The 16375-nt window shown below is 46.2% G+C and overlaps 1 protein-coding gene across 5 annotated transcripts in view; it reads left to right on the top strand.

Moving 5' to 3' along the window:
• Positions 1 to 1896: 1896 nt before the first annotated feature.
• KCNK17 (potassium two pore domain channel subfamily K member 17) overlaps positions 1897 to 16375 on the top strand; it is a 114040-nt gene continuing 99561 nt past the window's right edge. For all 5 annotated transcript variants that reach the window (XR_010305544.1, XM_064158318.1, XM_064158317.1 and 2 more), the window contains exons 1-2: positions 1897 to 2116; positions 16090 to 16204. Coding sequence is in view for 4 of the 5 variants with exons in the window: in XM_064158318.1 (XP_064014388.1) it covers positions 1901 to 2116; positions 16090 to 16204 (331 nt within the window). In the remaining variant the exon portion in view is untranslated. The remainder of the gene's footprint in view (positions 2117 to 16089; positions 16205 to 16375) is intronic.

The raw sequence follows: 16375 nt of genomic DNA, 5'->3' as shown, positions 1-16375 counted from the left end.
GATACAGGCTGGGGTCGAAGTGGCTGGAGAGCAGCCGAGGAGGGATCTGGGGGTGCTGATTGATAACCACCTGAACATGAGCCAGCAGTGTGCCCAGGTGGCCAAGAGAGCCAGTGGCATCCTGGCCTGCATCAGGAATGGTGTGGTCAGCAGGAGCAGGGAGGTCATTCTGCCCCTGTACTCTGCCCTGGTTAGACCACACCTTGAGTCCTGTGTTCAGTTCTGGGCCCCCCAGTTTAGGAGGGACATTGAGATGCTTGAGCGTGTCCAGAGAAGGGTGACGAGGCTGGGGAGAGGCCTTGAGCACAGCCCTACGAGGAGAGGCTGAGGGAGCTGGGATTGGTTAGCCTGGAGAAGAGGAGGCTCAGGGGTGACCTTATTGCTGTCTACAACTACCTGAGGGGAGGTTGTGGTCAGGAGGAGGTTGCTCTCTTCTCTCAGGTGGCCAGCACCAGAACAAGAGGACACAGCCTCAGGCTGTGCCAGGGGAAATTTAGGCTGGAGGTGAGGAGAAAGTTCTTCACTGAGAGAGTCATTGGACACTGGAATGGGCTGCCCGGGGAGGTGGTGGAGTCGCCGTCCCTGGAGCTGTTCAAGGCAGGACTGGACGTGGCACTTGGTGCCATGGTCTGGCCTTGAGCTCTGTGGTAAAGGGTTGGATCTGATGATCTGTGAGGTCTCTTCCAACCCTGATGATACTGTGTGATACTGTGAACTTCTAGCAATTACATTCTTTATGTCCTGGGCTTTCCCAGTCTTGCATGTAGTTGCCAGCTCTGAGTCTCACTTGTCATTTATTTTATGTCACGTATGTTTAGTATAAATATCAAATGTTCTATGTTTAGTCTGTAATGTGTTGGCATGATTACACTCAGTGTGTTTGTATAAGTTATTTTATTTTAATGCAGTTAAAATGTCAAAATGGAGCTCAGGTAAGTATATTTCCAGATCTTAAATGAAAGAGAAAAACTGAATATATACTTTCCCCTTACTTTCCCTTCCCCTCCCCTCGTATCTTGGCATCTTTTCTCTCATTTTCCTTACCAAAAGAAAAAATATGGTAACAGGGCAGGGTGAAAAGATATTACCCTCTGGCAATGTACATATGCATCCTGGGCAGATAGTTAGTGCATTTATTCATCTTCTATTCTGCAATAAATCTGCAAAGTACAAACTTTTTATTCACCCATAATGATTGGGGTTTTTTTTCTACCAGTGAGAGAAGACTATTTGAGATAGTCCTATACAAAAAAAAAAGTAATTAATCAAACAGGTCTTGGCACCTTCCTACATTTAAAAAAGAAAAAGCACTCTCACCTTTCCTAGAAAAAAACCCACAAACAATAAAAGGACTCCCAGAAACCTGCTGCCTTCACACCTGTTTTATATCAAGGAGTCATTATCAGAAACAACTGTTTACTGCCTTTTAAATTAGCTTAGCAGCTGTGGGAAGGAGGAGATTAGATTTGCACAAGCTACTGGTATAGCGATCTGTAATTGATGTAAGCAATTGCGATTGTTGAAATAGTAGCTGGGCAGCATCTCTCTGTAGGGCGAACGTGATTCGGTGCCCAACTTTGCGCAGACACATGCAGCTCTGAGCAGGGTGGCCCGAGGCAGTTGTACGTTGCGGAGAAGACAGGTGAGAGGCGCGGGGAAGACGAGGGAGTCAGGGTTGTCGGAGGGGAAGCTGCAGAAGCAGCTGCCCTGCTCGAAACAGCGGGGCTCTAGATTTCTTTCGCGCTGCGAAGCGGGACAAGGGGCAGGCTCGGGGAGGTGCTGGGGGCCGTCCGAGCACCCTGCCTGGCGCAGCCCTCCTCCGGCGGGCTGCCGCGTTCCCTCCCCCCGTGCGGCGGCTTTTTCAGCCCTGGCAGCGGCGGCAGCGGCAGCAGTGAGGCTGATGGTTGCAGCGCGGCGGCGGCAGCAGCAGCGGTGCTGGCGGGTGCCGGTGCTGCTTGCGGCTTACTTGAGCTATGTGGGGCTGGGTGCCGGTGTGCTACAGGCGCTGGAGCGGCCGGCCGAGGTGCAGGCGGCCCAGCACCTCCTTCAGCAGCACCGGGATCTGCTCGGCAACCACACCTGCTTGCAGGGGCCCGCCCTGCAGCGGCTCATCGAGGTGAGCCTGGGGCTCTGCCGGACTCTGCCGGCACGGCGGAGTAAAACCAAGCAGCGTCCCAGTTGGGAGCTGCCAGAGCCGGTGCTGCCTTTGTCCTGGCGGGGCGGGAGGTGAGCGGCAGTAACCTCGTCTGCTGCCCGCGACTAGCTCAGAGAAAAACCCAAACCACCAAAGCCGAAGCCTTTTCTTTTCTCTGTCCGGCCCGGGGAACCTGCCCGGGCAGCGGCGAGAGCTGTTCTCGGAGCCGGAAAGCGGCGCCGCGCTGTGCCTGCAGGCGCGACCGGCTCCGCGCAGCTGCTCACCGCCGCTACTCGCTCCTCGCGGTTCCCGCGCCCCCACCCCCGCTGCCCCTGCAGGCTGCGGCGTTCGCCAGTGTTCTGACAGAGAGCGAGGCCATGTCCTCTTACGCGCTCCTTACCTGGCCCGAAGCGCAGGTAGCTTTTGCTTCCCCGTTGAACGCCTTGAGAGCGAGTTACAGCTGGTCACATTTTGTCAGTGGTGAATTCTAATGGAAAGGCTTTGTCGTGGTAAGTTTAATTTCCGTCGGTACTGGCTCGAAACTTGGTCAGTTTTTGTTTTTTTAAAGGAAAAGAGATAATGCTGGTAACATTACTTGAGATATCCTTAAAAATGATCCCGAGGACGCCTCCAGGACGGTACCAGTGGATGCATTTAGTGATGTAGCTATGAGCAGTGTGGGATAAAAGGGTTCTCCCTCAGTTTTTGCCTGAGGAGCTGAATGTGACGTTTGATTACTTAACCTGATGTAATTCAGTAGATACTGCTGCTTTGGCCTGCCTGCATCAAGTGGCTGCTGCCAAATGAACGGAGGAAACTTTGTTTTGTTGGGTTTTTTGGTTAGTTTGTGTTTTGTGACAGAAACGGTGCTTGGTGGGGGTGCAAACTGTAGTAGCTGCTCATCAGAGTTCAAAGGGCCTAAAAGAGACTTGAGTGCTTCTGGTTTGGGGTTTTTTTTCCAAGCAGAGAGAAAAACCTAGGAGCTGTCAAACAGGTAACCTAGTGAAGAGTTTCAGCAAGGCCTTGGAAGGTGAACTTATGCTAGTAACTGATTTCAGGCCCTCGTTCCTTGGCTTTCTTGGTGGAATTGGTAGTACACTGAATATGTGTTACAGCTTTGGGCCCTTGTAAGCTGCCGTGGTGTCTAAGCACTGTGTACTGTGACCCGCTGGGTGGATGTGGGAGGCCTGTGGATGTGCTCTATCTGGACTTCAGCAAGGCCTTTGACACTGTCCCCCACAGCAAACTGCTGGCTAAGCTGTCAGCCCATGGCTTGGATGGCAGCACTCTGTGCTGGGTTAGGAACTGGCTGCAGGACCGGACCCAGAGAGCGGTGGTGAATGGTGCCACATCCAGCTGGCAGCTGTCACTAGTGGTGTCCCTCAGGGATCAGTGCTGGGCCCCATCCTCTTTAACATCTTCATAGATGATCTGGATGAGGGCATGGAGTCAGTCATCAGCAAGTTTGCAGATGACACTAAGCTGGGGGCAGATGTGACTGAGTTGGAGGGCAGAAGGGCTCTGCAGCGGGACCTTGACTACCTGGACAGATGGGCAGAGTCCAATGGGATGGGGTTCAATAGCTCCAAGTGCAGGGTGCTGCACTTTGGCCACAACAACCCCATGCAGAGATACAGGCTGGGGCCGGAGTGGCTGGAGAGCAGCCAGACAGAGAGGGATCTGGGGGTGCTGATTGATACCCGCCTGAACATGAGCCAGCAGTGTGCCCAGGTGGCCAAGAGAGCCAGTGGCATCCTGGCCTGCATCAGGAATGGTGTGGCCAGCAGGAGCAGGGAGGTCACTCTACCCCTGTACTCTGCACTGGTTAGACCACACCTTGAGTCCTGTGTTCAGTTCTGGGCCCCCCAGTTTAGGAGGGACATTGAGATGCTTGAGTGTGTCCAGAGAAGGGCGATGAGGCTGGGGAGAGGCCTTGAGCACAGCCCTACGAGGAGAGGCTGAGGGAGCTGGGATTGGTTAGCCTGGAGAGGAGGAGGCTCAGGGGTGACCTTATTGCTGTCTACAACTCCCTGAGGGGAGGTTGTGGTCAGGAGGAGGTTGCTGTCTTCTCTCAGGTGGCCAGCACCAGAATGAGAGGACACAGCCTCAGGCTGCGCCAGGGGAGATTTAGGCTGGAGGTGAGGAGAAAGTTCTTCACTGAGAGAGTCATTGGACACTGGAATGGGCTGCCCGGGGAGGTGGTGGAGTCGCCGTCCCTGGAGCTGTTCAAGGCAGGCTTGGACGTGGCACTTGGTGCCATGGTCTAGCCTTGAGCTCTGTGGTAAAGGGTTGGACTTGATGATCTATGAGGTCTCTTCCAACCTTGGTGATACTGTGATACTGTGTGATATGAAAGGTAAGTGAGAAATACATCAGAGAAGTCTAATCCAGCACTTCATAAAAGGAGGTCCAAGCTGAGCTTCGTTCAGTGCTGGTTCATCGAGCAGTGAGTGCTAGGCAAGACTCTTGCCCTGGGGTTGGAGGGTTTCACTTGATAGTGATTAATCAGATAATGGTAGTGGAGAGATGATCATCATCATAACTGAACAGGTAAAAAGGTCTTCCTAATGCCATTCTGATGGTTTGCTTTACTCTAGGGTGAGATCTGCTAATTTTTCATACTGTCTGGTAGTCAAAGCAGTAGGACAGCTGCCCAGATCACTTTACAACAGACATTATTATGATGTGCCATGTGAGCACTTAATTGTGACCTGAGAAATCCCTAAATGAGGAAGTTAAAGCTTCTTTAATGGAGTGTTTGTGCATGCCTTCATGCTTTGAGAAACCATAATCTGCGTTTGAATGGCTTTGTATGTTATTTTTACTAACTTTCACAGTAAGACATTAATCCTCAGGACTGCTTCTTTCCTATGCTCTTTTAATTTCCTGTGCAGAAATTGCCTGGATACTATAAGAGGGCTCCACAATTTTTCTTTGCAGTAAATTGCAAGTCATTTATGAAGCATTGTCATCGCTAGCCCTGTTAAGATAAGCTTTTGTTCTAGACACACAGATGATTATTTGCTAATTAAGAAAGACATTTGAAGAGTGCTTGTGAAAACATAAGGCGTGTGTGAATTTTAATTGCTTTGACATTACTGGCAATTCTACATTGTTTTTACAGGTCTTTCATCTGAGATGGTAATAATAAACTCTGTTTATTTTATTTGTAAAGGGGCCAATATGGAATAAAATCCCAGTTTGCTAAGCCATGTACAGACATTATTTTACAACCTGTTTATCAGTTGGTGTCTAGTTACCAGTGGAGTGGAAACCACTCTTCCAGCCCTTGCACAGATGGAGAGCAGTAGAGAGCTCCTGCTTTGAGGAGCTAGCAGGAAAAGCACAGTGTGAGGATAAGCAGGAGGAAAGGCAAAGGGAAACAGGCTGTGCTGTGGTAGCTAGACCAGTGAATTCTTGTTTGGTAATTTCTATGGCTTAGACTCTTCCCAGGGAAGAATTTCCTAGCTAACAGAAGACTGAAGAAGACCAACAACAAAAGCTGAATGGCAGAGAAGAAAGTATTAGAAACTGTGACATCTGTAGTGGTGACTCCTTGCTTCCCACAGTTGTTGGTTTTGCCTGGAAGGGACTGGCTGGCTTTTCCCCTGCAGGATGCTAAACACTTCCACGTTTAGTAAAGAACTGAGGGTAGGATGTGCAAATGCTTTATGTAGAAGCAAACGAAAAATGCATGCTCATGTGTTTATATCTGTATGCATGCGTATGGGGAAGGCTGATCTGCGTTTTTCTTGGCTTCTGTTATTTAGAACAGGGACAGCATAGGGGACAACAAAGGGACTTGGCCATGTGTCCATGCACTGTGCATCCAGTAGCATCTACTCAAGGAAAATATACGTTTGGGTTGTTTGACCTGTCAAATCCTAGGCTGTTTTTCTGACGTTGTAGATAGTCTGTGACATAAACACATGTTCACCACAAACAAGATCAAGAGCAAACAGTTGCTCAAGAGCCATCAAGCAACATACAAAGAGGACAATATCTGCCTTTCTACTATAATGATGGTGATCTTCACATGCCAGCATTACTGGCTGAAGGGTCTCATCAAGGGAAACTCAGTAAGACTTGGAGGACATGGAAGCAAATGCAGTGATAAGGCACGTTTCAAGTGATACACCCTCAGTACAGTGAAGAACAGTAGCTAGACTCATATGGGGGAAAGAAACCACAACAACAGCAACAAATAAGAATCTCTGTCCAGACAAAAATTATTTTGATTGCAGATTTGAGATGTATTCAGAGAGTGAGATTTCATACAAAGCAGGCATATTCTATGCTACCATATCTCTTAGAGCTGAGATGCTCTCTGACTTTCTGGGGATAAGAGACACTAGACACACTACCCAGCCTGATGTCCTTCTAGTGTGTAATTGTGGCAGGTTTTACTGCCTAGAATGAGTGTCTGTGTACACATATATATCTCTGCACCAGCAAACTTGCTGATTTTCCTGTATCACTGGTTACAGGCATTGATGTAGCTTTAGAAGCTGTACTTTTCAGTGTCTCTTTGGTCAGATGATTGGTTATATGGCCAGGCTTGCAACAGTGCATTTTCTGTGTTAGGCTGTGACATCTTTTTCACACTATCCATTTTTTTTTTTTTTTTGCTAATTCCCTTGTTTTTTTACGTTCTGTCCTGTTTTGCCTCTAGAGAGTTTATTTTCTTCCTAGTAGCTGAACAGTGTTGTACAGGAGGCAAATTAAAAGGTGGACTGACAAGGGAAAAAAATTCATCTAGCAAGATTTTGAGATGTAGCAAAAAGAACTTAATTCTAGAGGGCAGACCATAAACTAAAACCCTGCAGGTGGATCTAGATACTGTTATCTCCAGAATCAATATCTGGAGCTAGAGAGTTCATGTTGACAAAAGCAATGAGGTCCCATGTGGCTGAAAGATCCTCATCACTGCACTGACATTGCACCCACAGAGATTTGTGCCACCTGTCAGGAAATGCAATCCTATGAATACAGTTTACTTAATCATCTTGCCTACAGTGCTAAATGGTTATTAAAAGGTGAGCATCAGAGATCACCTGTTGGTAATAAGGGACTTTGAGGAACATCATTTACTCTAGAATTGTGAATTAGTGATGTCTTCATAAAACCCATGTTAGCCAAATAAGCATTGGCTTGTTGCAGATGAAACAGAGTTGATCCCTGTAACTGTTCTTTCCAAATTCTCTTATCAAAAGGTACTACTGCTTTGGTTAACTTGTGGCCAGACCTATTAATTAAGAAGAATAATGAGTACCTTAGCACAGTACCAATTCTGGGCTTATAATGTCCTTTTAGAGTGTATCTTTGGTAGGTTTATAAGGCAGTGGTCATATAGTAAGGCAATAGGCTAGCACTTTCCTATTGGACTTTTTGATAGGTGAGAACTACTGATGAACTGTTGTCTCTGGTAAGTTCACTCACTCCTAGGTCTTCTGACCAATGATGTAGTGTCTAGCACTTCTACTTAAACAAAGAAGGGGAGGGCACAGGAACTGATTGTGTACTTCTTAGTTACAGCTGGTCAAGCTTAGTGGAAAGTAACAAGTGAGGAAGTGTAGCAACCTGGAATTAACTGATGACTGTCTTCATAATCAGTCCTATCAGGAAGGTTTGAGAGGCACTTCTGGCATTAGCTATCTGAAGACCAGAGATGTGCCTTCAAAAATGGAAGTGGTAGTTCATGTCAGTTGTTTAAAGATGTCAATTACTCTTGCAGGTGCTAGTTCATCATAGTCTATCATTTCTAAATGCAATCAAAAGAAGTAGAAACTAACAGGGAAAGGATGCCTCAATTTTACAAGGATGATGCTGTGCAACCTGCTGTGCTCTGTTCCACAGACTATGTAGGCAGCTTGGAAGCATATGGAATTCAGCAATGCTTTGTCCCATGCTACATGCCCATGCCACAGCTTCTTTCTTACTATGAAAGGTTAATATTCAGGAAAAGTGCTAGTAGGTTAGGGTAGCATTGGTTGCAGCAGTACTGTACTCTGCTATGTAGGTTTGGATGAGTGCCAGAAGCTGCAGTGGAGACCCAGTTGCAAAGTAGAAGTGGTTTTGGTGGTAGAATTCATTTAGTTTAGAAGTAGTACTAGTTATGCTAGCAAACATGGTTGGAAGAGGTGAGGAGAGAAATTACTTGATCAGGTCCCAGGCTATTCAAGTGGCATGATGTTAAAACAATTGAATTCCATTGAATTCATAATGCATCTTGTGCCTGATCTTGTGGTCAGAACTCAGATCTGTGTTTTCATTTCAAGTAGGCCAGGGGATCAGGCCTCATGGCTGTGAGAGGTGTGATTCATACTCTACTTGTAAAATAATTTGAAGTTAATTGACTTTTCCTCCTTGCAATCTGAGATCAAGGTTAATGTTAACTATTTTCTGTCGATTTACAGCTGATATGCTGAGACTTAAATGAAAGTTTGTATGCCAACAGTGCATAGAATTTCCAGAGCACAAAGTTTAGGCATCTTTATATGTTCACATTAATCTAAATGGTGATTTGGTGCCTTGGGAACACCACCTTGATCTCCTTGATACATTGTGGGAAGTGAGGAGAGAGTGTCAAACGAGGCAAAAAACTTTGGGAAGAGCAGGAGTTCCTTGGCAAAGCTGATTTTGGTATTTTGGAGGTTTTAGCATATGGATAGGTAAACTTCAACTAAACTTGGGAATGAAGTGTCTTACCCTGCTCCATTTGCATGCTTTCTTGCCTTCCTTGAGAAATGCTTTCAAATACAGTTAGAAAATGCTGATTTGGCCTGCAAAGTCATCTCAAGATTACTCTGGCCAAAATGCTGTCATTCAGAAACACAGGGCAATGACAGTCACCGGAGCTGTGGTTTATAAAGTGGTTATTTGTATGACTCCTTCCATGATCTTTTTCTCTGAGGGGAAAATGTGGTTTCTGTCTCTTTTCCCAGAAATAAAGAAATTTTGAACTTGAGAGTCAGGAATTCTTTCAGAGCTCCTCAGTAGGGTCATAATTTTCCAGGGCTTTGCTTCCCCTTTCTGCACTTTATATCTTGCTGTCATTATGGGGAGCAGATAGATTACAGCAATAAAACCTTTAAGTAAATGATCAAAGATTACAGAAGGAAAGAGGTGTAGTGTACTGAAGAAAGTGATGGCAGCACCCAAAGAGTGGCTGTCAATGGGTCCGTGTCACTGGCCTCCACTTGGCCGAGTGGAGTCCCTCAGGGATCAGTTCTGGGACCAGCCTTGTGCAACATCTTTGTCGGTGACATGGACAGAGGCATTGAGTGCACCCTCAGCAAGTTTGCTGATGACACCAAGCTGTGTGGTGCAGCAGACAGGCTGGAGGTCAGGGACGCCATCCAGAGGGGCTTGGACAGGCTGAAGAGGTGGGCACAAGCCAACCTCATGAGCTTCAACAAGACTAAGTGCAGTGTTCTGTGTCTGGGTTGGGGCAATCTCAAGCACAAATACAGGCTGGAGATCAGCCCTGAGGAGAGTGACCTGGGGGTGCTGCTGGGTGAGAAGCTCAACATGAGCCAGCAGTGTGCACTTGCAGGCCAGAAAGCCAACCAGATCCTGGTGAGACCCCACCTGGAGTACTGCATCCAGTTCTGGAGCCCCCATTACAAGAAGGATGTGGATGTGCTGGAACGTGTCCAGAGAAGGGCCACGAGCATGCTCAGAGGGCTGGAGCAGCTCTGTTATGAGGACAGACTGAAAGAGTTGGGGCTGTTCAGTCTGGAGAAGAGGAGGCTGAGGGGACCTTCTTGTGGCCTTTCAGTATCTGAAGGGGCCTACAAAAAAGCTGGGGAAGGAGACTTTTTCAGGATATCAGGGAGGGACAGGACTAGGAGGAATGGAGCGAAGCTGGAGATGAGTAGGTTCAGGCTGGATGTAAGGAGGAAGTTGGTGAGCATGAGAGTGGTGAGAGGCTGGAATGGGTTGCCCAGGGAGGTGGTTGAGGTCCCATCCCTAGAGGTGTTTAAGGCCAGGCTGGATGAGGCTGTGGGGAGCTTGACCTAGGGTAGAGTGTCCCTGCCCATGGCAGGTGGGTTGGACCTGGCTGATCCTTGTGGTCCCTTCCAACCTTGACTGATTCTATGATTGTAAGTAGAGATTTCAGGGAAAGTAGTGTCTCAGTTTTCATGTATGCATTCATTCCTTTTTGCTGATCTTAAGTGCCTTTTCTGAAAGTCATGTGGCAGTTGTGACAGCACAGAGGTGAAAGGTGCAATTTTTAATTGGTGTTGAGGAGGTCAGAGTAAGCAAAATGTTAGGATATTGAGGCATGATTTTGGACAAAGGTAATGGGGCAGATACCTGCATCTACGTTGAATGGCACTCATGCTATCTTTTTAACTGCCAGCTATGACAATATTTGACATCATAAGTGGGCACTGTCTCATGAACAGCTAAGAACCTAAAATATCCTCATTTATTGTGATGGTTTGGGTGTTCCCCACCCCCCCACACTTCAGAAATCACCCAGACTAGACTCAGCTGGGTCTGGAAATTTGAATGAAGTTTATATTTACAGCTTAGCTCAATATACAAGCAGATATGTACAGTATATACAGAAATAGACAAGGTAAAAGGTAACACAGAAACACAACAGCCCTCCCAGAAACCTGAGTCCCCAGGAGGGACTCTCAACCGCCCCTTCACCTTCCCCCTACCCCTCTCAACTTTACCCCAGTCCCAAGGGAGAATGGAGGTTCGGTCAGGGGGTTAGGAAGCAAAGTGGATTAGGAAAGAAAAATGAAGGGTGAGGTTAGAAAGATGCAGCTCAGAGCTTGTCAGCAGCAGAAGTGGTTATCTACGTTTTCATTTCTTGTTCTTATACCTCTCAGCAAGCCTATGAGTGAAGTAGTCATCACCATTGTTTCCCCTCCACAGCCTGTAATCTAGTTCTTCTCACCAAAACATTCCAGCTAGCTTCAAACTAGCACATTTATAAATCCTTTAGCAGTTACAGTAGTTTCTATGGAAACTTTTATCTACAGCTTAAAATTATGTCAGCATTGTCAGCTAAGGATACAGTAGTTTCTGTGAGTTGTACATTATTACCATTTCAGGAGGTGGGAAGGGAGAGTAAATGCAGAGAAGTGAAACTACTGCTATGTGTAGTTTGTCAGTAGAAACCAAAGCAGAGTTCTGTTCCTGATTATTTAATTACCCACCTGTTTCCTTCACATTCTTTGAGTTGTACACATGACCTTTCAAGTCCCCAAAATATCAAGCCTAAACTGTACAGTTTCAAGATTCATTGCATTTGAGCAGCTGGTGGTATTGACTGAGGTCTTAGGGAGATACCTGCTTTGAAACACTGGATTTGAGATGCTACTCCTTCTAGGTGCTTTTTAATGCAGTAGGTTTTGAAGAAGACACTCTCTAAATAACTAGCCTTGTTAAGAGGAAAAGCAAAGCCACTGAGATTTCACCTCAGTCAATGTAAAGAAGAAAAAGAAGTCTTGGTTCTCAAAAAGACAGTTTTGAGGGAACCAATCAGCTGTCAGCCAGTGTGTGTTATTCAGTTCCTCTTCAGTAACTTTTTGAACCCACTGGCCAAAATACACTTCAATTACTGTTTTTTAATCAGCAGCAAGGACTTAGCAGTGCCTCTTCAGTGGGGAAAGTAGAGAGACTTCATCTGTTTCTTTAGTGTTCATTAGATGAGTTTTTCCTGTGTTGTATTTTTCTGTGAAGAAGAGCATTAGCCAAAAGCAAAACTCTAGGAGAATGTATTAAATTAGGGCAAGTATAAGTGGGTAACTTCCTGAATGTGTCCTTGGCTTTTAGGATTTTGCAATCCAATGATTTCCTGTGCCAGAAACAATTTCTATGCATTAGTAGCTATCTCATTGCTTTCTGCTTTGTGAGTCTGCCTCTATGTGCATGTCTGTAGGAAAGCAAGCTCCATTAGTTCTGCTCTTCTCAGAAGAATTGATCTTTAATTTTCTGTCACTGCTGCTGTGTCAAAGGTTCATTCTAGATAATATAATGCAATATTTTGTACTTCAGAATGAGCAAAAGTTGATATATCTACCTCTGACTCCTTCACAGAAACATCCAGGTTGGAAAAGCCCCTCAGGATCACCAAGTCCAACCTAGAGCCCGACGCTACAAGATTCACCTTAAACCCTGCCCCTTAGCACCACATCCAAACGGCCCTTAAGCACTTCTAGGCTGTGACTCAACCACCTCCCTGGGCAGCTCATTCCAGTGCCTGACCACTCTCTCCATGAAAAACTTTTTCCTAGTATCTAGTCTAAACCTACCCACTGTCATCTTGGGACCATTCACCTTTATTCTGTCTCCAGTTAGCTGTGAGAAGAGACTAGCACCAGCCTCTAGCCTTCCCTTTAAGGAGAGACTGAGGGAGCTGGGATTGTTTAGCCTGGAGAAGACGAGTCTCAGGGGGGACCTCATTGCTGTCTACAACTACCTGAAGGGAGGTTGTAGCCAGGTGGGAGTTGGTCTCTTCTCCCAGGCAACCAGCAACAGAACAAGGGGACACAGTCTCAAGTTGTGCCAGGGGAAGTCTAGGCTGGATGTTAGGAGGAAGTTGTTGGCAGAGAGAGTGATTGGCATTGGAATGGGCTGCCCAGGGAGGTGGTGGAGTCACCAACCTTGGAGATGTTGAAGCAAAGCCTGGCTGAGGCACTTAGTGCCATGGTCTGGTTGACTGGCTGGGGCTGGATGCTAGGTTGGACTGGATAATTTTGGAGGTCTCTTCCAACCTGTTTCAGTCTATGATAGCTTAGCTCTTTCCTCATAAGAATGACAGGCTTGACATTTCTCCTGGAAGTGTCTGTTTACTGATGTGGCTTTGGTTTGCATGAGTACTCGGTGGTCAGCACACCAGGCTGTGGGGGGTGCAGTGAGCCTAATAGCAATTGACTTTCATGGATGTTTTATAACAACATTTAACAAGAACATGCTTAGCTGAAGGCTTACTGCCCAAGGCTCTTGAAGACCTACCACACACATGTGGAGTGCCTCAATCCCAGAAAGAGGAAACAGCTGGCATGGTGCCATCTCAGTGCTTGCTCTTCACTAATGAGTAACTTCCCTGTCCATTGAGATGTGTGTGAGATGCAGTTTAGTGCAGATACTTTAGCTTGTCTACAGGTTCTTAAGACAAATGCTATACCTCTGTCACTAGCATTGCCTCAGGGAGGTTTCAGGTCCCGACTGTGAGAGACTGAGCTGTTCTAAATCACTGCAGAGCTAGCAGGGCTGCTCACAACTGCCTGGTCTCTTTGTGCAGAGTGGAAGTGATGCAGTGAGGTGAAATGACACATTTAAGGGTTCCTGCTGATCGTCTCACATGAGGGCTTGTTCAGGCTGCTTATTTCTCACTTCTGCGTCAAGAAGTTTCCATTTCTTTTGACCAACTATAACACAGGTGCTTACAGCCCTCCCTGGTTCTTCCGTGTTTGTCTGGCTTTAGAAACTTGATGATGTGTGTAATTTTGTCAGCTGCTGAGCTTGTAGCAGCAGGACATCAGTCAGGAGAATGAACAACAAACATGCTGCATGTGAGTGAATGGGGTTTTGTACCTATTGGTCAAACCAATAAACTTACAGGAGGACTAGACTGTTGCTGTTCTAGCAGGTACCCACATGTTCAAAACTAACTGCTCAGAAGTGCAGAATCACAGGCTGCAGAAAGAAAGTCTGAGAGAAGAGCAAGCTTTTTCTTTTCAAGTTTAACCACTGGTTTCTGGAAGGGGAAAAATACAGGTAGTCTGTATAAATTTCTAACATCTGCCTTGCAGTATGCTTTAATTTAGGAATTGTGTTTGTGAGGGCTGTGATTCACAATTAGGTCATTGTCTGCAGAACTTCTTACACCTGAGGTCAAGTGTTGTCAGAGAACAAGAGCAGAGAAGTCAAAGCCTGCGAGTCCTGCAGCCTGACAAACCAATGAAGATACAGCCCTGGAAGACTGGAGGGGAGGGCAAGGGGCAGGAATTGCATGCAAATATTGAAGTTGGAGGCTTCCTTATACAGCCTTTTTTGGTTGGGTTTTTGTTGTTGTTGTTGGGGTTTTTTTAGGTGGGAGAAGGAGTACTCTGTCCAGTTCTGGGCTCCTCAGTTCAAGAGAGATGTTGAGGTGCTGGAAGGTGCCCAGAGAAGGGCAACGAAGCTGGTGAGGGGCCTGGAACACAAACCCTATGAGGAGAGGCTGAGGGAGCTGGGGGTGTTTAGCCTGGAGAAGAGGAGGCTCAGGGCAGACCTCATTGCTGTCTACAACTACCTGAAGGGAGGTTGTAGCCAGGTGGGAGTTGGTCTCTTCTCCCAGGCAACCAGCAACAGAACAAGGGGACACAGTCTCAAGTTGTGCCAGGGGAGGCCTAGGCTGGATGTTAGGAGGAAGTTGTTGGCAGAGAGAGTGATTGGCATTGGAATGGGCTGCCCAGGGAGGTGGTGGAGTCACCATCCCTGGGGGTGTTCAAGAGAAGACTGGATGAGGCAGTGCCATGGTCTAGATGCCTGGCTAGGGCTGGGTGCTAGGTTGGACTGGATGATCTTGGAGGGCTCTTCCAACCTGATTGATTCTATGACTCTATGAAATGCTTCATGTCACTTATGCTGCATACCAATTTTTTAAGTCAGCCCACTCAAGTTGCAGCAACATTTCACAGAATAAAGCATTTGGTCCTTAGCCTTTCCTCAGAGCAAGGCTCTCCTCTCTGTCTTGTGCAGAGAAGTGCATGTTGTCAGACTTTACTAGTTTATAATGTGACCCTGAATATCGGAGAATGCCTATCAAAATGTTTCTTGTCTAGAAAAATGTCTTGATCTCTGAGCTTGCTCTTAGTGTTGTAACTAGTAGCTCTGGAGAAAAGAGATAATGGTCCTTGTACTTCAAGCTGATCTTCATGTCTCTGGAAACCATTTTTAATTCACAACCTTGTATGGAATTATACAGACCACTTACAGCATGTTACATCAGTAAAATAGGGCAGAGCTTTCCTGCTTTGCAGGCTTGAAGTGTTGTTTGATGGCTGTGTTAACTAAAACTCCTCTGTAAAACCCACAACCAATACAAATTGGATCTTAGAGTGATTTCCTTTTTGATCAATGGTGGAAGCTTTATGCAGCAGCCCTGTTGTTAGGATAGTTTTATTTCTTACCTGCATGTCTATCTTGGTGATGATTAATTTTATGTGTTCTTGGTCACACTTCACATTCAAGGGTAGCCAACTCTCAAGGATTCTTGGTTAGTGGGTGTGGAATGTTTATTGTATGTGGTGTGATTAACACATCAACATCAGTAACTTTGCTGGCATAAGAGAGAATTGTCAGATGTGGAAACTGAAGACATCTGATATTTTGGCATAACTGCACACTTCAGCAGTGGATTGAAGAGAGCTGGGCATTATGCTAACCCATTTATTCTTATTAATAATCCTGATGTGGGCACACATTGCCCTGTACTAGTAGACTGATCATCCTATGTGGTCTGTCTCCTACATCACAGCCATGTATATCCCTCTCCAGTACAGGCAAGGGATTTGTATCTTGTTTACATGTGCATGTATATTTGCTCCTCTGGTACTCTTGCCATCAGACTATTCCCTCTGGAAACACTTTGTTTTCCTAATGAGTGTCATAAGACAGTCATCATAACTACCTGACTGGGCTTTGCTAGTTATCTCTTGCCCTACAATCTCTTACACCTTTGCCTGTATGATCTACCATGTGCACATGCAACTTACTTTTGGATACTGTAGATGCCCTTTCTTTACAACCAGCATTCTGGATTTTGATTTTTCTGATCTCTTGTCTCTAAGGCACAGGATATCTAATGTAAAGAACCAAAAGTAGTTGTAGTTAAGAGCCAAAAGTAGTTGTAGTTTGATGTTACCAATCAGCACTGGAAATTCCAGGCACATGAACTTGCCATAAGGTGGGTTGTGGGATCTCATGCTGTTATCTCTTTGCAGGATATCATCCAGGCCTACAAGAGTGGCATAACCCTCCAGGGAAACACCACTAGCTTGGGCAAGTGGGACTACAGTGGGTCCTTCTTTTTCTCCATCTCTGCAATAACAACCATTGGTAAGTGTTCTTTGCTCACAGGGCTGCCTCATAGGTGGGAAAGGCATAAGAATGGCATTCTGTACTATCAGACACTGCTCCAGCTCTATAGGGCTTCATGTAGCTTATTTATATCATGAAATATATAAGGACCCATGAACCTAGAAGTGCTTTGTTGATGCAAGCACAGTA

The sequence above is a fragment of the Pogoniulus pusillus genome, chromosome 18 (assembly GCF_015220805.1).
Source record: "Pogoniulus pusillus isolate bPogPus1 chromosome 18, bPogPus1.pri, whole genome shotgun sequence".
Lineage (NCBI taxonomy): Eukaryota > Metazoa > Chordata > Aves > Piciformes > Lybiidae > Pogoniulus > Pogoniulus pusillus.
Note: the sequence above shows the minus strand (reverse complement) of the source record. Positions and strands in the feature narration are given on the sequence as shown.